This window comes from Solenopsis invicta, chromosome 12 (assembly GCF_016802725.1).
Source record: "Solenopsis invicta isolate M01_SB chromosome 12, UNIL_Sinv_3.0, whole genome shotgun sequence".
In the NCBI taxonomy this organism is placed as follows: Eukaryota; Metazoa; Arthropoda; class Insecta; order Hymenoptera; family Formicidae; genus Solenopsis; species Solenopsis invicta.
The window spans coordinates 10,746,742-10,772,200 of record NC_052675.1 but is presented as its reverse complement, the minus strand read 5'-3'; the positions used below and the strand labels follow the sequence as shown (position 1 = coordinate 10,772,200).

The 25,459-nt window shown below is 40.2% G+C and overlaps 1 protein-coding gene across 12 annotated transcripts in view; it reads left to right on the top strand.

The window, feature by feature from the left end:
* Positions 1–25,459, top strand: part of LOC105199367 (maternal protein pumilio) — a 94,597-nt gene that overhangs the window by 20,744 nt on the left and 48,394 nt on the right. For all 12 annotated transcript variants that reach the window (XM_039455810.1, XM_039455808.1, XM_039455809.1 and 9 more), the window contains 5 exons: positions 1,242–1,383; positions 4,991–5,102; positions 5,536–5,635; positions 5,727–5,857; positions 7,558–7,915. In XM_039455810.1, the coding sequence (XP_039311744.1) occupies positions 1,242–1,383; positions 4,991–5,102; positions 5,536–5,635; positions 5,727–5,857; positions 7,558–7,915 (843 nt within the window). The remainder of the gene's footprint in view (positions 1–1,241; positions 1,384–4,990; positions 5,103–5,535; positions 5,636–5,726; positions 5,858–7,557; positions 7,916–25,459) is intronic.

Here is a 25,459-nt window from a genome sequence, read left to right as displayed (position 1 = left end):
GATACATCGTGACTTTGAACTCGCTGTCGCATCATGCGTTCGGTGCACTCGCGTTCTGTGATCCGCAGGCGCTGGCCCCTGTCTCCTCATCTCACCACGGAGGTTACATCACTAGCATTCAGTTAGGCGAGGTCGGGATCAGAGCGGCGCGCGGGTCACGATTCGCCTTTATTCACATTAGACTTGAACACTCGCGTGATCGCCGTTGAGTTGATACCTTGGAAACTGAACCTACCATTTCAGCGTCACGATCAGAAACTGTTCGGACATTTTATGATTATTTCTAAGAATATTTTATGTTGGACAAAATATATATTAAATATGAATGCAATGTATGTATCTCTAGCAGAACTTTATTTTATTACACACATTTTTAATTTTTAAAATTTAGTAATATATTGCGAGGAACAGGCGATTGGGAGACGTTTAAAATTCTTGATAAATGAAATAAATGAAAAAAATATATTTGTTTATTTTAAAGCACGATAATAGAATATAAAGCGTTTATTTGATTTATTTAACGTTATAATTTAATCATGGAGAAAAGAGCCTTAAATCTTTCTGATAGCGGTAAAACAAGCAGCAAAATTAATTAAATTTAAAGTCTTATATATTTAAAATAATGGTGTATATTGAACATTTTCTTACAAATATTTTTTCACGAATTTTGTCTATATGAAAACTTACAGACTTATCATTCGTACACGGATGACTTCTCGACAATTGCGTCAACGGAATATCGATTTCGCGTTCGGAACAGCATCTGTCCCTGAAACATTATCCCCGTTCCAAAATATACGATGCAAATATATTTTCAAGAACAGAGCTATATAAACGTGCGTGCGTGCGTGCGTGCGTGCGTGCGTGCGTGCGTGCGTGCACGGTGGGTCAACGTGCGTGCGTGCGTGCGTGCGTGCGTGCGTGCGTGCGTGCGTGCACGGTGGGTCAGTGGGACGTGATGTTAATTACACCGTTGCACTCACCGTGGAAGTAGAATTTAGTCGATGCGTTACTAGAACGAGTAATGTGGTGCATTACGGAACCGTTAATCTTGTCGGGAACTTTTAATTTTCTAATGCAAGTGGCGCTTCCTCGTATCCCTTTGCAGGACAGACAGGGAGGCGAGGAAAGGTGAAAGATATGGAGAGAACTCGAGGGAGTTTCGTGTCAACAAACACGCGCTTCAGAGTGTTCACTGACCTCCAGAGGCTTACGACCTGTTCTCCTTTTTCGTGTTTCAGATCGCTCCCTCGACAAAAAAGCTCTGGGGCGTGGACGAGGGCGGCTCCAAGGACGACGGGGGTGTAAAAGGTGGTGGGACCCTGCTTCACCTGGGCGACCACCCGACCATGTGGCGAGATTCCACTTGGAGCACGACGTCAGGTACGATTCACGCGCAATTATGTTGTCGATGCGTCGTCCGTTAGTGGGATTTCGATTGTCGTGCCGGCGACGGAAATGCTTACGATGCTCGAGCACGGTCGAGTGGAGTAATCGAAACCGTTTGGCTAAGCACAAGGATCGCAAACAGTCGGAGTAGAATGCCTACGCTGGTTACATTTGAGCATTGCACGCAACATCGTACAATTGCGCGCTCTTAAATTGCTGTAGCAGTATCGATGATGATTTTAAGTAATCAATGCAACAAAAAATTTCTTTTTTGCTCAAAGAAGCATTAATTGATTGAAAAAGGTTAAATCGTATCTTTGTGTAGCGCAATGCAACAAAAAATTTCTTTTTTGCTCAAAGAAGCATTAATTGATTGAAAAAGGTTAAATCGTATCTTTGTGTAGCGCAAATTGCTTGAAACTTGGTTGTCAGTCTAATGTCAGTTAACGAAAGGAGTTGTTAAACTGGACCAGAAGAAATCCCTTTTAGCGTTAGATGTGTGCGCCAATCGATCATAGACCGATGTCTCTGTTTGCGAAAGACGACGGTATTTGTATAAGAAACACGAGATACGATGCGATGCCGCGTATTTTACGTCGTGCACGCTTATTGATTGATACAACAGTAAAAGAACAACATGTAGATACATATACGCAGCTCACTCGCCGCCATCGCCTTCCGTTGAGGGGAAAGGGTGGTTGAAAGGGTGAGATGGGGGTAGCCAAGCTTTTTCACAGCGCACTCGATCGATTAAATGACAGCACCGACTAAAATTGAAAATAATTTTGAAAGCTCTTTCCATATCATTTTTATTTCAATTTTCTCAAAATAGAATTTATTTCATAGTTTTTTTGTTTTATTCTTTAATATATTTTTTTTAATATTTTATAATTTAAACGAGTTAGTGCTATCTAAAAATAGAGAATATCTGGGAAATTTTTGCGCGTTATTTCTAATCGAGTAAGAAATATTTTATAGAGACTTAGGAAACCTTGATATATTTGGATGTTCGTCGTTTCCGAACTAATCGTTATTACCTCTAATATTTAACCACAATTACTCGATAGCCTGATAGCGTGACGTTTTCATGTGACATGATAATTGGTTTAGCCGTTTGATCGATTAAACACGTAATACGTTAATAAACGCAAGCCGTATACTCGCATACACATGTGTACTATCATCTAAACTCTTTGATTTGTTTATAAAACATACAGTTATAGGAGGGAATTCCTTCTTGTTAATATCTCGAATAGTTTATATCAAGCACATATTAGATTCGTAATATTTAATGTGCAAGTCGTTTCCTTTGGTCGTAAAATGTAATATCATATTGTATGATAATCATGTACTAAACGTTACCGGATGCTGTCTAATATAACGCATATAATGCGCGACTGTTGCATGAATCAAGATCTAGTTCTTCTGAAAGTGCATTTCTTACGCTGGTACAAAGCAAAGTACTGAAAATCTGAATCCAAATGAGAAACATTCCTAATTGAGGAAAAAAAAAGAGATTGATCTGCAATATGAAGTTTGCCTCGAAATCTAAGACCATACAAATATTTGAAATCACTTTCAATTTGATATATATTTTTCTTTAATTAAATTTATGAGTAATTTTGTGTACTTGAATTTTATTATTATCATATATTTCTAAATTTTTTTTAAGTTTGTAAAAGATGCAAAAGTTTAAAGTATTTAGCGGCGGATTTACTGATAGTGAAAAATTTTTAAACTTTATTAAAGCCCAGAATGGATATAAATGTTTAGACTATGTACATTTTTTAAACGTATTTCTAGAAAACTCGTCGAACGTATGTATCGTTACGGTACCATTTATATCGGACTTTAGATTTTGGCACCTGTTATATTCACGATCAATAGATATTTTTAAATTGGACAGATATTCATTCAGATATTTTTGTTAATTATTATTTCAACGTTGCGCAATCTTTTATTTTACGTTTAACTGATGCTAAAAACACAAATTCCTCTGTTAGTCTCTAAATGCGTAAGAATAACACGTGATTTGTCTGAGAAATCTGAAAATGTCTAATGAATGCGTATCCAATGAATATTATAGACCTATATGGTGCCTAAAGTGTATACATCGGGTGTACGCGAAAAATCTGATGTTTTGATGGAGCGGAGTATACTGGTGATGGCGGTGATTGTGGCTGCGGCTATGGCTACGACTGTAGTTGTGGCTATGGCTATAGCTATGGCTTTTGCTTTTGCTATGGCTATAGCTATGGAGATAGATGCGGATGCGGATGTGGATGTGGATGTGGTGGCGGCGTTGGTGGTCGTGTTCACCGTGTGTGCGTCACACTGTGATGGGTGCAACGCGGCTGTTGCCATGGCGACAGACGCCCGGCATCAGAAGCGGCAGTAGGGGCAACGTCCCAACGTCCAGGATCGTACCTACTGATCCACCCCGTTAGCGAGCACCCCGATCGACCACCAACCCCCCGACCGATCGTCCACCTGGGCCGCCGCGCCGTTGTATTGGCGTCATGTGGGGCCGCGCGCGTGAAAGGGCGGAAAAAACTTCTCTATCTATACGGGAGTCCTCAACGGAATCTCGTTCGATAATGCTCATGGCCGCAGCTGTTCTCGGCGGTGGCAAATTACTGTTTGAATAAATTCCACCCGTTGTTATCTCTATTTTCCTCTCTTTTTCCATTTTCGTTAGAGTTCTCTCTCGATAGAGACCTGTCGTCAAATTCAGAATCCAATTGGATCCTTTTCTTATCCATGAGCGCGAATTAACGAAATAGGTTTGTCAAAAAATCTATCGTGTTCACCGTATCTTGTAAGAACTTGTTTTTCTGAAACGTCTTAAAGCTCTTCAAGTTTTTCACTAAACAAAGAAAAAAAATTTATTTTAGCAATCTAGCTACAGAAAAGGATTTTCCGGATTTTTAGAAAATGGAGCTCACTTCTGTGTTGCCCTGCATAAACATGAGAAACTTCTTAACTCGCGATACTCTCTCGTAAAAGATGAACTTTTTTATTCATATTTTTCTGTACAGTGTCTGTTTTTGTAACACACAGCGGTATTGATGATACATGATACAATCGCGTGGAAATGTAAAATGTCAAATAAAAATTGTTACGAAACCTTCTACAAATTGTACAAGAAGGCTATTTCTCAATGATATATATTCCGTGTATATGATGTGGAGGGAGAGGTTTGTTATCTATATATTTGTGTCTATTGATCCTTCTTTGTATTGACTCGCAGTTGTGTCGAGAGATCAGACAAATTATGTATCATATTTTTTTTGTATATTAAGAACACTATTCTTTATACTTTTTTCATATTTAATTTGATTAATCATTGGGGATTGGATTTTTTAATGACTTTCGTGTTTGATTGAGAAGTTTTAAATATACGCCAAGATAAAAGGAAAAAGTCAATGTATAAGGACGAAAAATGATTTTCCGTTTCTAATATATATGATTGATCGCATGAAAGTTTTTGTCACTATTAAAACTTTAACTTGAATTATGTCACTGTTCTTTCTTGAAAAGAGATTCTTGAATCGCATAAGTAATCTATGTAAATATTGTTACGTATGTTTGTCCTTCGCAGATCATGCAGTGTCGCAACCAATTTCAATGGGTACGGGCAGACGTGTGGGAGTTGGAACGGGATATCACCATCAAGCGTCAGAAGTTGGGACAGTGCTCAGTCCTAGAAGCAGGTTCGTTTTTATATATTATTTTCTTTTGGGGTATTATGCTAGATTTTGAACGCCAAAATAAAACGAGTGAAACATATTTGTCACGTATGATGTTGGAGCATTGACAATTTTTTGTAAAAAGGTGAACCTAAAAATTTTTTAACTTTAAAGATCACATATTTACATACAGACGATACATCTTGTATCTTATTTGAATAAGACCTCATGTATTTCAATTCAATTTTAATGAAAGAATCATTAAATGTGGTTTATGCTAATTATAAAAATTGTCAAAAATATGTTGATGAAACTTTTAAGGGAAAATCTACTATAAATTTGATAAAAATACATATTGATAGCCGAAAAATTTGACACTTTTATATTGTTACAATTCCATATATGCTTGTATTATTTTGATAACGATATAACATTGACAATATATTTTTTCTTGCAGCGAAACAGGTGGTTTGGGAGTTAAAATGGTTGAATACGTTCTTGGATCGAGTCCCACTACACCAAAAGATTTGGAACCACGAATGGTTTCTCTGAGATTGGTGAGTACCACATGATGATGTAAAGCTTTTGTTATTGGTTTATATTTAAATGTACATGTGGAGAGTTGTTATCTTGATTTTTTTTACACAGAATCCCGATGCAGACAAGAAAGAAAAAGATAAAGGTTCGGCAAGCCCCTTTGATAGCTCAAAGGATGATGCTGGGCCACAAGGCAATGGATTAGCGTCTCAAAACGGCTTAGACGACGACAAAGGATTTAAGTAAGTTCAATCGTGCTGGTCGAATTATTTAATATTAAATATTGCATTATATGCCTAAAGCATCGTGTATTTCTCTTCAAACACAGATCGTTTAAATGGTTGCTTTTTATGGTTTTTTTTCCGTAATATTTTGAACGTTTAAAATTAATTATTTATTAATCTTGAAATCAAGATTTTGAAACAGAAGTAATTCAGTGAAGCATAATTTTTTGCAGTTTTTTTTATTTTTGTACTAATTTTTATCTTCAGTTCTGTTTTTGTAGGAAATAATATTATAATCTTGAAAGATGTTTTATTAGTTAGAACAGAAATTATAGGAATTTATAATAATATCACATATAAGCAGTTGAATAATTCACAACGTGCAGCCAAAATATTATTTCTCACTACGTGCTATCATAGAGACATATAACTTTATATGTTGTTTTTACTGTAATTATCATGGTGAAATAACGTGATAGTGAACTAACGATATCTGTCAAGGGCATGTTTTGCACACGGCCGATGACATCATGTTCTCTTCCTTGTTTCCTTTCGCGATAGCTTCTCAGTAATGTTGCGCCATCAGTAGCACATTAGAGAAAGCAACGACGTCGACGACGACGTTACCGACATTGTTTCTCTGTTTCGGTACGCTCCTTGCATTCCATATATGTATAGCACTTCTAGGTTTATTAAATTAAATTGATACAATTCAAATCTCAATCATTTAAAGTTGAAAAACACGTTTTAGAGTTTGAGGGTTTTAAATTTTATTTTAAATATTATAATTAATAAGGAGAGAAATATGAAAGGGCAATAATTTTTTTTGGCTTTTTTTCATAAGGTTTTCTATATTAGATTTAAGTAACAAAACTTATCGTGCATGTTTCACTCGAATTTTTTTTATGTATTGCAGAGAAAACGATACAAGCAACAGGAATGTTATTAGTTTTCTATGTCACACACACATTATGATAATAATTAGTTAGCTCATCGTTGGGCACTGTTGACGTTTATAAGTGTTATACTTTCTTTTCTCACGAGATTAGTAACTTGAGTCGTCTAACCTGCAGATTGCATCCTGTTACGTGCATCGCATTATGCAAAGTGCACCGTTACATGACATGTAATCGATTGCACATACATGGAATCTTGAGTTTATCGTTTCTTTGTTAAGCTATTCAGTGGACTTATTGTACTTTCCAACTTTTGACATACATAATAAAAACGAATTTTTTTATATTTATTTTTGATTCAGAAAATAATTTTATTAATTAAAAAGAATCTCAATAAAATTAAATATTTTATTCGAGTTTATTAAATTTTCTATCTAGATATTTAAAATACAGTTAAATGTAAGAAAGACATTACATTAAAAAAATATATATTATAAATCGGAAGTTTTGAAAACTGATTTTATACTCGCTGAGCACACCGTGCACGCTTGTCACTCGCGACTAGATCCTTGACATTTATAGTTGCTATTCGTAACTGCTCTTGGGAAAATTATGTCAGTTTCTTTATAGAGAAAATAAGAATACGGTTTTTACACTTACATATCAGCTTATAGACTTGTTGCAACGATGATTAATATTCATTATCGAAGTAGGTTAACGAAGTTATTATTTTAATCATCTTCTGCTATATATTTTAATTTTAAATTAACCGCGCTGTATTTTTTACTCAGTATGATTAATTCTTGCATATTTTTATTGCAGTCGCACACCCGGAAGCCGTCAGCCGTCACCGGGCGAGGAGGAATTTCAGAAGAACGCCGCCGCTACTTTGGCCGTGAGCGCCGGTGGTGGTGGCGTTGTATTGCTGAAACCCGGAATCGACGTTGTCGGCAGCGAGGAACATTTCATGGCGGCGTTTGCGCCGGCACCGCCGCACCATCTGCAGCATCACCAGGCGCCGCCGACTCATCATTTACAACATCCGCATTCGCACGCGGCAGCACAACTCTTTGGAGCGCAGGCCCCGCCGCCGCCGCAGGGTCCACCGCCATCGCAACAACAGCAACAACAACAAGGTCCTCCGCAGCCGCAAGACACCACTACACACTTCGATGTCCAGGTAAGTCTCGTTCAGCTTCTCATTTTTTTAGGCGCTACCGAACGGAGAGAGACTTGTGCGTCCGTCGTCGCGCAAAATGTGACGAATGTCGTCGATACTATTTGAATAGAGATACAAGGAAATTGCTTTACGAATTCTATAAATGCAGATTTTGAAGTTATTAGAAGTGATATAAGTTGTTGAACGCACGACTTTTTGTTATATCATTAGTGTGTTTTTTTTTCATATTAATTAATATTAAGAGAATTATGAGTAATTAAATCAACACATGAAATTAATGTGATAAATCTAAATTTGAAATGATGTATATGTTATATATAATATTTTGAAACTTGGTTAAATTACCTTAATAGATTTTTTATCCATATTCTATTTTAGTTTAATTATATAATACGTCAACGTACTTTATAATAACAGAGCCGTGTGTATAATCCGTGCTATTAAGTAGCATATCCATTAGTTACTCTTGACAGCAAATTGAGCGATAAGTGAAAAGTCTGATTGAAGGAAATGATCAATTGACAACAGAGATTGTCATATAATTTAGAAGAATTATTGAATTTACTATGCTCTTTGTTTAAAATACCGCTTTCTAAGCAGCGAAAACTAAACTGACCGTGTATGAATCTACGTCAAATATACGTTGGAAAGTGCGCTAATTTATATTAAAAATTCACATATGTAGATCTACGCAGCTTATTTATTCGAGAATTAAGTCAGTCTCTTCAGTCGCAGTCGATTAAACGTTCGTTGTTTCAATGCGAAAATCTCTCGATGTGCGACTCGTTTGTTATTTATTGAAAGCGGAAGTTTAGGTTTTACTTCGCGATTATATGAATATAATATATATATATTTTTTTTTTTTTTTTTTTTTTTTTAATAAGTAAGACGGGGTCAAAAATATCTCACATATTTATACAACAATTAAACGGATTTTTCTGGACGTTAATAATATTAATTCACAAACAATTCTTGGACTTCGTATAAAACGATGCTACGTTACAGTGTCGTAATGCAGTTATTACGGAGAGATTAATCTCGATTATATAGTAAATGCTTACTCTTGAAGAGCACACTCCCGATTTATACCGCTTAGCTTTGTCGTCGCACTTTTGCCGCACGGTCTTCTTTACGAGAAAATTTTCCTGGTTCCGCACGATTCTTCGAAGTTAGTGAAGATTTCAAATGTAATCATGCAAAAGACATTGCGGAACTTCCCATAAAGCGTCCAGCTTTTATATCACGTACTTTCATCAACTTTTTTTCATTTCCCAGTAATGAAAAAAATGATTTGCAGTCAAAGCGATTAATCTTGCTACAATTTAAATTATGTTTTTCCTTTTTTGTGTGAAAATGACTTTTATTCGCCGCGATTGTTGTACACTTACAAAGTTAAGGAAAATTCTGCCAAAAAGGAAGCAGATGCTAGGGAGAAAATTTAAAAAAAAATTGCTAATTTTTTTCTTGAATAAGGGAAAAATGTGTTTAATATATTTTTCGCGTAACAATAAAAAGATACAATTATCAATAGTTTAGGAGACTATTGCTTGTTAACAATATTCACTTTAATATTGTTAATAAATGATCACCGTGACTATGACTCGAGATCTGTCTGAATGCAAAATAGAATTCAAACGGCGAATTCACTTCCTAGTCTCTGGTCGTACTCGAATGAGACGCGATTAAAGCACTACTATTTTCGAGTATAGCCAAGCAAGAGAAAATAGCTACGTCGTTTTGCGCACGTGCGTCATGTGACGTCTTTATTCATTCGGTTCGTTCGTCCGTACTCGATGACAGAATCGACTAGTTTGGCTTCGTACATTTTATCTGACTTTTTTCTTCATTTTTCATACATAATTCGGTCGTATTACCAGAAGGATAACGTTCCCCCTCGTTTCTTCCTAATTTGCTCGAAACGTTTTCCCCTTGTTTTCTCCTAATTTGCTCGAAACGCACGTTTTCGAATGAAAACGGATCCATTCTATCTTTCATCATACTTTCGGCTATATTTGTGACTTAACGACGTGAGAAACGAGATAGGCCACGTATGACATTTTAACTGAACTGCTTTCGACCGCTAACACTTTTTAGTCCGTCCTTTCGGCGAGCCGGTGAATACAATGATGTCCTTGCGCGCGCCCCTCGCGGCCTTGATAGCGTATGTTCTCGAGGGCACACCTTTTCTATTCCACCTTCACAAAAGCGCGGCCCTCGTGTCGATAATGGGTGGCGATCCGCGCGGGTTTTAAAGAGAGAACCGGCCGACGAGCGGCGGCCGCGGACGAACGAATAAATCATTGAGTGACAGCTCCTCGACGTGTCTACTTTGAGTGCCTATTCAGAAAATAGAACGGCAAGTATATCGGTACCACCGGGGAGCGTTCTTGCATCTCGTCAAGTGCTCCCAACTCAGGCATGTCGCGGAGCATTCGCGGCCCGCGCATTTCTGCTCCGCGACATTAATTATATCATTAGGGAAATTTCAATCGTTTGTAAATCGCATCAAATATTATTAAGCTCGCGAATGTCCCTTTAAAAATTGATAAAATCTTATCACGGTGATCTCTCTCTCCTCTCAATAATATCGCACACTTGGGATTCCTTTAAAGAGCGTTCGAGAGATTTTTGCATTCGCCTGAGAACTCTTGTAATAGTAGAATCACGAGTGAAGACCGAGGAGACAGCAGTTGTAACGTGCTTTCCCGCCTACGGGAAATGATAGCACCGGTGACCATTGTTCTCGGGGAAAAGCCGCGACAGCGGTTTCCGCACGAGGAACAGGACTCGTATGGCGCAGCGAGTGTGTCGACTGTCGTCTGCAATGAGACCGCCTGCGTTATGAATATTTGTCACTATCTCTCTTTTAATTACCAAGACACGTGGTATATGTAACATATATTATTTAGTAGGTTTTTATTTTATCCGTCGATCTCAAATATACTTGAATATTTCGGTTGACGTCAGAAAATATCGTCACGTAGGACTGAAATACATTGCATCGCAGTTGTAAAATACCGCGCCGCTGATCTTCCCGGTTTCTCTCTCTTTTTCTCCTGCGTTCACTCAGCGTGTCTCACGCCTCGATGAGAACGCAAAATGCGGCGTAAAGTCGCCGGCGACCGTGAGCCGAGACTAGATGTCTGGAAAAAGATAGACGCGACACGGCGCTCCTTATTAATTTTACTCGACGAGCGAGTTCTACTTCCGTGGATGCACGCCTCGCTTAGAGCAAGGGTAAACCCATCTTTCTGGTCAGACACATTATCCTTTTCTTACTCTTCTTCAGTCACAGAATTTCTTGAAGAAAAAAAAAAAACGAAAAATCGGATTTTAACATGTGCTTCACGTCAAGTCGGTCCAATAAAAAAAAAAATTACAAATTTTATCTCCCTATCGTTCAATGCATCGAATATAGTAGCAGGTATCATATTTGAAGTAACCGCGGAATATTTTTTTTTTTAATACTCATCTTAAAAAAATAACGAGAGACCATTTCTGAAAATGTTTCGTGAATTCTCCTTCGTGACACGTATTTCCGAAGAATCACCGTCGTCATTATAATTCGAGGCACGGAGTAGATTTGTCCACGAGCTACGTCAAGCCGCGTACTTCGTACCTTGAATTACCTCATTCGGTAAAAAAAGGTCGACCTTCGAGTCTCCCTTCGCCGGCGCGCCGAGATTTTCGCGACGCGCACACGTCGCGCGTCCTGTGTGCACCGTACATATAAAAATAGGATGCTCGTTCGCGCTCGTACCGGGACGGGGATTGCGCCGCTCCGCTCCGCGTCGCGCCGCGCGTGCACGCGCATTTCGACGAGCGGCTACGGGCGCGCACACGTCGGTGGCCTTTTCCTTCTAATACCGGCGCGCAGCGCGTACGACGTGAGGGAGAGCCACGCGAGTCGGCGCACGAAAAGTGCGTGCACGCGTGAGAGACGGTGCTCGCTCGCCTTCCGATCGTGTTATTACGCGAGCGCTTGTGTTCCCCGATGCATGAAGCGATTCCCAGACCTTCTCTTTCAGTCCCTTCTCCACCCTCGGTCCCGGCTCTCCCTCGTCCTCCTTCTCTTTTCCCCGCTGCGTTTTTCCTCATCGCGGGAGGAGAACGAGAAAGAGAGAGGAAAGAAGAGACCGTGAAGGTGTGGTGTAAACGCATACATGGATAGATGGAGCAAGAGAGAGGAGAATAGAGAGAGAGAGGACGGGTTGTTGACTCGCTGCCCATTCAGCATAAAGTGCAATGACTCTTCCTCCCGATGAAAATCTGTATCATCGCCCGAAGGTTACAATCCTTGGGGCACGAAATCGTTTCCCGTTTTACACCCGAGAATTCAAAGATTTTATCTCGCAGCGTCGAACATATCCTCCGCTCGCGCGTTTCTCCCATCGATCTTAAATTTTCCGCGTGACCTGCTTTTTACATCGTTTGCTGGATACTCGCCGATTTTTATTTATCGCCTCGTAGATCGTCACCTCCTACCTCTTCTTGTTCGACATTTTAATCTGTCTTCCGTCAGGAGATATCTCGTAAAATGCGTAGTTTTAGTCGCATCGATTAAGGCCGTATCGATAGGCTGTCGATAGGCAAAGAATGTAAACGTAAAATGCACAATATTTTTTTCTTGTTACACTTTCAATTTTTCATTTTTAATCGTGTATTTAGGAAACGCAGAGAAAACATTTTTTTTTTCATTCTAAACTTGTTCTAAAAGACGGTACATTTTGAAAGTTCGATATACTGTAACATAATTAGACATAAGCATAATTAAAGACGATAGATGTTCTTGTTTTTGCTGGCCTCACTATAATCCACTTGGATTTGTGAAAATTAGAGTTTTACGTTTTACGAATATTTATAAGTTAACAGTTATAAAATATTTTTGCAACCTTCAGCTTTTTTCGTAATATCTAAACCGTGCCAAACCGACTGCTGCGATTGACAGTTGAACAAGTTCGTTGTGCACCGCCGTCAGAACTGGATTCCGCTGTCGTTAGTTTTCGAGTGTCAGGCGATTTGGATGCGTCTCGCGTTGTGAAATTTACTTAATCTAATAAGAGGACCGAAATATTTGATCTGTCATACGCGAATAGGTTTCAAAATAACTGACCACATTTTTTGATCGATTTCAAGGGAATTTTATCCTAAATCTAATATTGACTTCAATCTTAATTAAGATGGTATTAAAAATTGGAGAGATGCAGGAAAAACGATTTCTTCCAATGTTTCCACTAAGAAAAAACTGTCTTCAGTTTGATCAAAGAAGCTATGTTTGAACTCTTAGTAGGCGCATGGGGTCAGCAGTGACTGACCTCAACTTTTTTTTAAAAATATTAGTAAACCAAGGGGTATTTAAAAATAAAAGAAATATGAGTTGCGTAATTAACTTTTATTATTTTTAGAAAAAAAATTAAATAAATTATCTTAAAGTTACCAACAAAAGCGAAAAATAGAAAGTTTGCAAGTATATACATTCTATATTTTTTTTAGCAATTAAAGTGGCTCTGACTTGACACGTTTACTTGAGGGTTAAAGGAACATTCGGTTTTGTTGGATGAACTTTTTCGACGAATCTTTATTGTCAGTTTCAGAGTGAACGATTTAATTCTCCAATTTTAATTTTCAAATTTAAACAATTTTAAATTCTCAATTTAAAAAAATGTTTAATTAAAAAGATTTACTTCGATCAATGCCCAATTACAGGCAGGATTCGTCCTTGTAACTTGGACAAATTTGCGTTCTGCGCAATACCTGGCGTGGACGGTCTCGGTTCAGGCGGGAACCGGTACACCTTTGTGAATAATCGTCTCGAATTGTCTGACAACGAATACAGCCGAATAGGCCAAGTGCTTGTCACTCATTCGACGATATTTTTGGCGTTCTTACATAACATAACCGGCCATACCTCGGCTATACGGTAAAGCTGGCTGGTTCCCTTTCCCTCGCGCCTTCGTCGCCGTTCCGCCATTTTTCACGCTGAGTGATTCGCTCTGACATAGACGTGCCCGGAAGAGAGCCACCGAGAGGTGCCATCGTTTCCTCGTGCCGTTCTCGATTTATCAGCGTACTCGATATTTAATTTTTCCTTGCGAGAGAAATGCCACGTAATTTGCTTTACGCTACCATGACGAAGACAAATTTTTTTTTCATATGTTTGTTATGTGTACGATATATCTTTTTACATGACACGCATTAATTAGTAAAATTAATTTAATTAATTATTTTGTCACTGGTAGGTTTCAAGATAAGTGTAAAAAATGTTGCGCAAGCGTTCTTCGTGTATCTTTGTAACGCTTCGGGGCATTTACCCCTTCCGGCCCTCTTCGACGCACCCAAGGATCTGTCGTTGATGGATTGCATTCCGCGGGCTGCGCGCAGTAATTTTTGCCGAGTCAGACGAGCGCGCTTCTTCATTTTTCCGACACCTGCCTCGATGCGCCCGCGCCGGCGTGTCGCGGCCACTCGTCATCGTCTTGAAAATTTACGCACATTGAATTCGCCGAGGCGAAAAACAACCGATGGGCGGGACGGGGCGGTTCAGAGAAGGTCATGTCTGCCACCGAGACAGAGTCTCTCGGAACAGATTGCTATTCGCGACCATTAAATGCGGCGGCACCTTTACGTCTATATCTTTGTTGTTATTAAGCGAAGAGAGTTGGAAAGTAACGGTATAATTTTTTTCCCTCGTGAACTCTTTCCTATAAATAATCAAGCGGGAGTAGCAAACTGGTAGAGGCTTTATTATGACGGTCTTTGTTGACTATATTGAGCCGCTACAACGCTTCACACAGGGACTGTAGAAACTTGGATGTTCTTGACGTATGCTATTTTAGCTGTACATACACAAACATGGTACCATCTTACCTCATTATTTTTTTACTCTCACGAACATGTTCAGTATTCATTTCATGAGATTTCCTCATTTTTAAGCGGATTTGCGGATAATGCGAGATATTCGCTGTTGTAATCGCTGATCACGTCACGCGAATGATAGAGAAATCCGATTTGTTTCAAAATATTTTAATGCATTTTTTTTAGCAATAATTATTCGCAACTTTTAAAAGATCGTCTGATCGTTTCAAGCGTTTAACTACGAAAACAGATGGAGAATGTGTAAATCGAACGAGTTTATCATCATCTTTTTCGGCGAAGAGGGTTCTGCTATTTGTATAAAAATGTTTCTGTTTGCGATGTTGAGACAGAATTTAAATATCGCTTGTATATCGGTCGCATTATCAGTTCTTTTGATTTGTTTACATTCAATATTGGATCTGCCAGATTGAAATCGCGCCGTATAACTTCATGGCCGGCTTCCCGCGCGTCCTGGTGATAGACGGGATGACGGAAGGTCAAGGTTGAACCTTATTGAAATTTATCACCTTGTGTGTGCTGCGATGCTTTTCGCGCGCGGAAAGTCGAGCGATGACTCATCCAGTCGAATCACTGTACAAATTTAAAAGTAGATGAGTCTGTATTGTACGCATTATCGATGTTAGATAGGATCGTCGTGATGACGTTCGAGTTTAGCTGTCTGTTTCATTGTTTCATGCCTTCTATTTTTTAATGGGAAATTCTCTCGTGACAAGAAAATTGCAGCAAATTTAAATGTAACCAGAAATTGAAGACACGATTGTATAAAAAGGATTTTACAATGTCAATATTGATTTTTTTTCAATTTTATTATCTAATATATTAATTTGTAGCTATCAAGATATTAATTTTTAAATAAGTTGATAAAATTAAAATTTTTTCATTCCTTTAAAAACTGCCGTTTCATCCAAGATTTTCCACCGTCCTTTTTATTAATTTTATTCCGTATAACCGCAAAATCGTAAAAATTCTTTCGGCTTCGTGTCAAATTGATATTTTAATCTAGATGAAATATTTCATATATTATTAATAACATTTAATTGTCTCTGTCCGAGACGAATTCCGGGAAGCGACAGTGAAATGTCGGCGAATCGATAACAACTCCATTATCGTCGCATAACGCGTCATAGATCTAGACGGGAGCGTCTCCCCGCGTGCGGGTTATTAATCAAACGGGAAGGAAGGATCATTAGTCTCGTAAGAACGCGGACGACTGCGTGCGCCTCTCTCACGGCTGGATCCCTAATTAAAACCTTGGAGATCACCCGCGAAGTCAGATCTAGGCTAGAGTCGCGCACAGTCACTTCACCTTCTCTCCACCCTTCCTCAGTCGCGACCCCTTATTCCTCTTTTGTCCCGCCTTCAGCGGCGAGAGACAAAGACCTCGGAAATCGTGACCAAGTACCATCGTGGTTTCTTTCTCTCTTCGTTACGCTGTTAAATCTCGGTTCGCGGAAGAGCGCATACGTTATTGACTTTGCAATAAGCGCGTTGATTTTGCGTTTCTAATTCAACAAGGCCCTTTCTCTGGTTAACGATCCGTCTGTTCCAATTAAAGGCGTTTCAATTTGCATTCAAATTGGATCCTAGAGATTATTTTTTATATGTTGCTAACTACAAATAAAATTTGTTTTTAGAAAATTTAGGAGAGTAAAAAGATCGCCTTTTTTTACTGAAATTGTATCTTTTTGCGATAAACTTATTTTCAAATAGTTTCCTTCTATTTTCTTTTGCTCTTTTTGCAAGATATATTATTTCTCATTATAATCTAAACACGGTACGTGAATCGAAACTAGAATATAATATAATAAAATGCAAAGAGAACTAAAGCTAATATACGAGCGTAATCAAGAGAGCTGTTATGTCTACAACTATTGTTCCTTGTAATCCTCCTGTCGTGCGTAATAATATGGCGAAAATGATTATCACAATCTGCATGAAAGAAATTTATCGCACGTGTAGTGGATGTAGATCTTGATCACGTATAATTCGCGTGTGAATCGACTGATATCGCGGGGGTCTCCCTTCTTCTCTATCTAACTGGTTTACGACCTCGATGCTCGTTGCATACGGTGAAATTTGTACACGTCGTCGGTGATAACGTCGTCGACGAACGACGAGAAAAGAGGGGAAAGCGATGGGCGAATATCGGTCGGCCGTTTTACGTCGATCCCTTTTTCCGAGCGCGATTAAAACTCCCGCTGCGCGTTCCAGCTAGGACATTTATTACGCTAACGCCACGGGTGCATGTGCACAGGTAGCTGGGTAGGTAGGTAGGTAGGTAGGTAGGTAGGTAGGTAGGTAGGTGCAGTCGGGCACTTTAAGTTAAGCGCGACCGCCAAGTATATTTATATATGCGAGCCGCGCTCACGTGGAAATTTTTTATTATAATAAGAGACTCTAGAGGGTGGCGGCGGCGACGGCAGCGGCGGCGGCGGCTGCGGCTGCGGTGGGCCGTGTCTCACATGAGGGTTGGAAGCGGTAATACCGAGAGAAAGAACGTGAAAGAGAGAGGTGAGGTCGACCGAGGGCTGGAGAGAGAAAGAGAGGCGCGCATCGGCGAGAGAGAAACAAAGAGCGCCCGGTATATAACACGCGAACTAGCGTGTTGATACATCCCTCGGAATGCGGGGGTTCTCAACTTTCGACATTGCCGTTTATCTCGCCGGGATGATTAATCGTCCAGCGATCGACGGGAGAGAATGATGCTTACGGAATGACGTCTCCTGTTTCGGCGTCGCTGTTCAATCGGGATCCGTTTCAAAGCAGAAACATTTCGCGAACGTGGATCGCCGTTCGTTTAACGGCCGGATCTTTCGCGATGACTTTACGGAGCACGGATACAGGACAAACTCGCCGAGTACTTCATACGTCTTGTTTTAAATTATTTTGTACGTTTTATGAATTATGTTTACGATCTTTAACGAGTAGATGAATTGAATGACGTGGACACGTTTCTTTATTAAAACACGCTAGGCCAGCATAGGGGCGTCGTTCCTCCTTTGCGTGTCGCACAGGGGGTTGTTTCGGAATCACCGACCACACCTCGGCGAGTCTGACGTATGCGTATCGGATGGGCGTATCTCCGATGCTGCGAATGTTCTCGCCTTTCAGAAACCACGTTGGAATTTAACGTGTCGCCGCACGGTATGGGTACGCACATCATCATCCTCCGCGTCTCTCGCGTATGCGATGTATTCTCTCTCGCGAGTAAGCATATTTATGCGTTTATGTACTTCATCGTCGATGCATGGCACCTCGAAGTTGCCGACGTGTAAATAATACGGTGTGGAATAGTTGCGACCGATAGGGACTGACATCCCGTCTCGCCCATACCTCTTCTTCTCTCACCCTCCTTTCTCATTATGTTTCATCTCGTCTCATCCCTTCATCTATTTTTTTTTTTTTTCTTTTCGTCGGCGTTGCAACGCAATGCACGCCAACGATACCAGAGTTCTTTATCGGGGTTGCTGCGAGGAAATCGGGAAGAGTCGGGGGAAATTGAAAACACCCTGGGAAGAAGGGCGCGGGAAATTGCGAAAAACTTCTGGAATTTCTCGCCGTTGGCGGTATTATTCGCCATTTAGGAGTTACGTTTAATAAAAATAACTGTAGAAAAGAGGAAGAAGAGGGAAGGGGGTGAAGTTGTTGGTTTCCTTCTTGTGTACATAAGTCTCTTTAATGTATATCTAAGTTTCTCGCGTTCTCTTTTTCAAGCGTTTTAATTTTTAATAGTTAAGACTTTAAGTTCGCGATGCAGAAGTTTATTAGTGGAAGAAATAGAGGGGAAGCTCAGGGATTTTTAAACTTCATGCTCGTAGAACCTGTTTTCTTTTTTCCGCGAGAGAGAGAGAGAGAGAGAGAGAGAGAAAGAGAGAGAGCAATTTTTATTATTTTTAAAATAAAGTTAAGATTTGTGCCGTTCCTCTCTCGTCTGCTATATTTTTTTTATATGCTGCGTCTTTTCTCCTATATCCTTCATACTCCTTCGTGCACGTATGTTCTCTTTTCTAATTTTTCCATCCGCTGTCCATGAGTATTCTTTGCTTCTCTTTCATAACGTCATCGCCCTCGCCCGCTTATGGCGGCTCTGTCCACTACCTTGCGGCTGTTCTGTGTCTGTATTGGTGTATATGAGGCCGCGCGCACGAGGGAAAGAGGGAGGATTCCTCGAGAGACAATAGGCCGTTGCGTATAGTCGACAGATATATTGATGACGAGAGAGAGACAGACGGAAAGAGTGAGAGAGAGAGAGAAAAGAGGCAAGACCGTGCCATTTGCATCTCGTTCCCTTCTGTGCCCTACTGTCATTTTACATTTCTTTGTTCCGGAGGACTTTGCAAGTTTGCTTGACGATCGATACGTCGCATTATCGAAATTATAACACGGAAGAACTGCAATTTGCCTGGGAATTCTACGAAAAGATGAGAACCCTTCGTTTATTTGACAAAATCTTTCAGACTCGCGGCACAATACCTGCCATTCATTTGAGCTCTTATTGGCAACGCGAGGGAGGAACTTTCGCGAGCTAATTTTCTCTACACGCGTGCGAAAAATTTTTTCTTTTAAGCGTACGAATATTCAAAAAAGATTATCGAACATTAATTAATGAAGATCGTATTATGTACGTAATAGTCATGCAGTTAATTTATCACGCTGCTCTTGCATGCCGCTACAGCGATAATCGCTAATGTTGAAAAGAGAAAAGAAATGAAAAAAAAAACCTCGACCGAGGGAGAGTGAAAGAGAGATGGAAATTGCAGCCGACGAGAAACATAGGCGATCGATCACACGGTTTTTTATCAATTTCCACTACAATGATGGTTATTATTTTTACCTGCATACAAATTACTGATTTTTTGGCGCAAAACCGATGACATAGCACCGTTACAGCGACACAGACGCCAACACGGCGGGGACAGGGAAGGGTGAGAAGGGGTTAGCCGTCTTCTTTTGAATTTCGCGAAACTCTCGTGGGTGCACGCCCTTTTGTTTCACCCTTGTAAGTACAGGTAGCCAGGAGTAGGGTACGTACTCTTTTCAAAGACATTTCGGAGGGGCGCGAAAGCAAGAGAAAAGCTACCCGACATAGGGGTTGAGAGAAGGGTTTTACGGTGTCTCGAGGTACGTCTGTCAATATTGGAAATTACACGGATGGGGGGGGGGGAGGATACGTAACAGCTTTATTCCGGATTCTGAATTATTCATCAATCAAGCGACGATGACTCACTCCAGACGTTTGTGAAAAAATTTTTCACATTTGAGAAAATTTCGTATATAGATACAACACGAAATACGATTTCGACATTTTATTATAATTAAGAAATTAATTAAGGGATTAAAGTTTGAAATAAATATCATAACTATTTCCTTTTTTTCCCTTGTTGTATACAACAAATATTTGCATCAGGGGATTTAAATTTATGATTGACCAAAGTGTTCGTACTAGGAATAGGCGTATTAACTCGCGATTACAACGTACTCTATCATCTAATTGGCGGGACAGATAATACGTACAATATATTTTCCCGATAAGACGTGAGAGACCATCCAAGTATAGCGTGGCTGTGTATGCCGCGTTCATAAATAAGTTTACATTATGACAGCCATTTTAGATCATCTATATTAAAGCAATTACTCGCGAACTGTGAATTGCGGATATATCGGGAAAGGGTATATCGTTTTTCATGCTTCCACGTGGAAGAAACGATTCACGTTGGCGATTACCGTGCCGGCTTTGTAAGGGTACCGAGCGCAATAATTACTCTGTGATTGTACCCCAACTCGCCGGATCCTGTTATTCGTTTTGTATTGAGAGTCGTCCGGCGATGTTATATTAATTGCGGAAACGGATTGTAGCTGTTAAGTGTTAATTGATAAATAATTGTTAATTGTTTTAATTATTTGATTCTAATATGTGCGATTGTTAATGTAGCATATCAGGAAATCAGAGCAATTACAAATGTTGGACTGGTTACGTATGTTGTTGTTGTAATACGATTTTTAGTTCAGTGTTCCGCGAACGTTTTTTTAGTACCTCATTTTTTTTTAATACCTCTTACGCAACATTTTTACCTCAAAATATAATTTTTACAATTTTTATTTGAAGTTTTAATTGTTAATTTACTAATGACGGTAATGATGTCTTGTATCGATGTTACAAAATTTCGTATTTTTTTAAAATTATTTTGGTATAAACTTGTTTAACTTAAAAATTTTTACTTTATTATTAAATTAGTAATTAAATTATTTATTAATTAAATATACGTATTACATTCTTTATTTTTTTCCTGATAGATCAATTTCAATTAAACGTATATTGAAACGCGAGGAGAGGAATCGAGTAAAAATCAAGTGCCCAGAATAAAGAACGAAAACATTTTAATAAAACACAAATACTTGTGAAATTACGAGAATTCCGAGTGTTATTTTCTCGAATAACTACGATGTATCATTGATGTTTAAGAGGGTACATAGACTTGGAACGTATATTTAACTATAAGCATCATCTCGACCTCGATTGCGTATAATTTATGAAACCTGTTTAATATGAAAGTTGGAATATTATTCTTTCGATTAGGTGGACGTAATCGCTTCGAATGCTACATTAAACAAACGCGATTCAAGTGGTGAAAATGACACAAGCTTTTATAAGCGGTAGAAGGGTGGCTTTTAGACACAGATTTCAGAAACTTGAGGCAAATCCTCTTGTATGAGTAAATAACTTTCCGAGTAATTCCACGGTACGCGAAAAGAGAAGTCAAAACTCTTTCTCTCTTCTTTTGCCCTTTTATTCTTTTCTATCATCGGGATCCTTAAAACGCGCGTCCTGTCGACGACGGACGCGGATGAGTAAGAGAGACAGCAAATCGGACATTGTGGAAGCTCTAGGCTTTGTCGTAGTTGCTCGGCTAAGAGTATAGAAGCCTCAGAAGAGCGGGGTAGGTGTCGAGGGTGAAGAAGCTGAGGGCGACAGGTTCGTATTCTCGACGGGTCCTGCGACGAATAGAGCTCTAGTGCGCGCCGCACGGTGTGCATATACCTACATACGTGTACATGTGTGTATATATATTTATATATATGCATATATACTGTGTGTGTACTATATATATGTATATACATGTACCGTGATGCAAGCTAAGGGAGAACGGTGCGCGCTGGAAGATGGACAGAGATAGCCGGGACACGCGGACGTAGGGACGAGGGAGACCGAGACGGCGGTCAAAGAGTGCGTGTAACGGAGAAGGAGGGAGAAAAGCGGAGCAGCGAACTGAGAGAGGGAGGGAAAGAGAGAGAGAGAGAGAGGGAGAGATTGGAGAGGAGGGCGAGCAAAAGCGAGAGAACAGAGTAGAAGGAAAGAGGGAGAGTGAGACCGCAAGAGAGAGGGATGTACGCGTCACACCGGCCGCGCGGCGCGTCGCGTCGCGTCGCGTCGCCTCGCGTCACTCAAAGCTCGGGCCATGGGAGCGAGGAGGCTCGTTGAGAGAGGAGGCAGTCAGTTCTCAACTGCCTTTCTACGCGGCAGCCGTTGCGAGCGCGCACGGTTTACCGGATCACGCCGGGTTTAACTATTCGTCGCGCGGCCTCTCCTTACCCCGGCTTTACGTCGTTTGCTTTTTCTCTCTCTCTCTCTCTCTCTCTCTCTCTCTCGTCTTTCCCTCCCCTTCTCCCGATCGACCGATCTGGTCGTATCGTGCCGAATGAACGCAGTGATTCGCGCGACGGGATAAGAGAGATCGTACCAAAACGCTCGCTCGGCGACGGAGAGGAGCCCGTTCGATATTTTTCTCTCGAGATTACGACTCGCTCGGATCGGCGAGGAAAGTCTCTCACGAAGAATTTCTGAAAGTGTGCATGCGAACGGTAGTAGTGCGGTTAATCGCGGGCCAACGACACCGTCGTGCCTCTGTCGCGTGCGGTTAGAAATCTCGGAGGCACGTGGAAGAACCACCGATGTCAAATCCTCGACGTGAAGTATTTTCGAGAATGTGATTTCTTTTTTTCCCCCCTCTCTTCTATCTTTTGTCCCCTTCGCCGATGATCATCTGGTGGCTCGGAAGGGAAAGTTGACACGTGATGGTGGTGGGTGCGATTTAGCGAGGTGCTTGGCCCCGCGGCCCAGGTTCGCCTACAGCGCGCTCCCGAAAGGATAATGCGGGACGCCTGACAGTATAACGTAAAGTCGCACGGTGGTGCGCCTCCACGTGCGATAAAACGACTTATGTGCACGAGGATACGAAGGAAGAGCTGTGCCGAGTGCGTGATAAATGTCAGTGCGTCGCGGGACGGCCACCGTAACCGGCTGACCAGCTCCAGAAAGAGGAGGGAAACTAGGAGGCTAGGGGTGAAGATATGGTGGTGCTCGAACTGGAGGCGGTTTATGCCCAGGCAGCCCCGCACACGAAACTGCTGAACAAGCGTTTCGTCGGGGCCCACCATTGGCTGGGGCCGCTCAAGGAGGCTCTCGTCGCGCGACTCGCCGCCGACAAGGTACGAGAGCGACTGTGATCAAAGTCGACATTTGCAGAGCGTGTGAATAAAAAAAAAATTACTGCCGCGCCGTCTTGATTTTCGAGCGACAGTGCCCTGTGCGATGAACGCGCGAATGCGATTCAAATCAGGTTGAACGGTACAGGAAACTTTCAAGGGAACATCCCCGACATTAGTTTTGATTTCGCCTTTATTAAATATTTATGCTCTGGGAAAAATCGTCGATCTCCGTTTTAAAGATTTAGTGATGGGAGTAAAAAAAAAACTTGCTATGATATCAGTAAGAAATTGCATTTTTATTACATTTAAAAGATCTAGACTTTTTTCTAGAATACTATTATTTTTTTGCTAATTTATAAATAAATAAAGCACCCCGTAAGTGTATGTGTGTGCTCTTATTTTCCAACAAGATATTTTTGCCACTTGAAGAGAACGTATCACCGAACAGTAACTTTGACTGCATGCGACAGCGATTACGAAACATTCTCCGTGACGTGTCAATATACCAAATTTCGTCATTTTGTTATTAATAGCAACGAAAACATGATTTTGCGCATGAACGGATCGCTCCCTTTCACCACAATGTCTCTAGGATAGTTGAGAACGAGGATTTTTCTCGAAGCATGGATGTTTTACTGATAAAGGCGAAATCGGAACCAGAGTTTCATTCCGAAATCAGAGTGACATTTGGGGATGTTTTCTTGTCAGTATTTCTCCTTTTAATCAAGCATCTAGCATCGACGAACTCGAGACCGACTTCTCCAATATTTCTTCTCCTCGGTCGTCGTTTACCGTGCCAATAATGACATTTATTAAACTTTTTAAAAATTTCTTTATCTCGGATTAATGTCCGTTGAAATTAAAGGGATAAAATTTTATCTGTTTTTCGCCAGTCATTATTTCACATCGCAGGTGTTTTGCAGAGAAAAGTCGATTCCATCTCGAGAAATCCATAACGACAAGAACATCCCGAATAAGTGCGAAAACATTTTTCCACAGCGTTGAGAACCGACGTTAACAGTTTCGATTCCTGTTCCGAGACTTTAAGCCACGATATTCTCGTAAAGTGACGACATTTCCAACTCCCTGTAGCATACCGAAACACGTTTTTGTGAATGGCCACTTAACATTTTCGTTGTTCCGGGCGTCCTTAATCATGCGGCCGACCATCGCGCAACAGGATTATATAATGTACGTTTGGGAGGCATTTAGTGTTCATCTCGTTTGAAAAATATTGGATATTGATCTGTAAAGGTCCGTTAAGGTCAAGGCGATGTCGGAAATCGACGAGTACTACCTGCTTAAGAAGGCACTCCGTATTAAGTCTTACGTAAAAAATAATTCGATCGGTGATCTCCGGCGCCTGTAGAAAGTTGCCACACTATTCCGGCTTCGGTATAAACGCGTCGACACGCGAATAAATACTAATGATTAAAATTAGTATCAAATGTAAGAGCGATATAAATTAAAAGGCAAATGTGCGCGCACAAAAAGATCGAGATGAGATTCAACGATAATTACTACCTTATGAAACTTCGCTATTCATGATTTAAAATCCGAGCTTTTGTTAAAATTCAATGTTTTTTTGCGTGTTCGGATTTCGTAGCTACAAAGACAGACACGCGAAAATAATTGTGATGCTTATTCACGATATTAAAAACACGATGGTATGTTTTTTTCCCCCGCCTATAAAAAGCACGTTTTAATTAGTTTTTTTTTTTACACGAGCCGTTATATTTACACGACGTTGTAAACGGAATAAATATTTCTGCATTCTGCGGATGTTCGCGCAAAACTACGAACGCATCGTCGACAATCGTCTCGTGATTAGCGAATCGACATATAAATTGATACTCCATACTGTTGTAGAAATGATACTGTTGTAGAAATTTTTTTTTTTTTTTACACAGATTTTTGGTACATCCATCGAAAAGAGATCGACTAAAGCGTCCAATTGTTATTTTTTTACGATGGCGCCTGATTTTCCGAAGTGGACCGATTATTAATTGAGCGCGATGGATCGATGCAATTCGCGAGGATCAGAGACTAGATAAACGACGGGTCGATTTACAGCGTTTTAAGCGGACATGTAGTAAAAGTACTTTCCATGTTTTTATATAAATATCAAACTTTTACCGTTGCTCAACTTTTTATGTGCATTCCCACGTGCATCATTTGCAT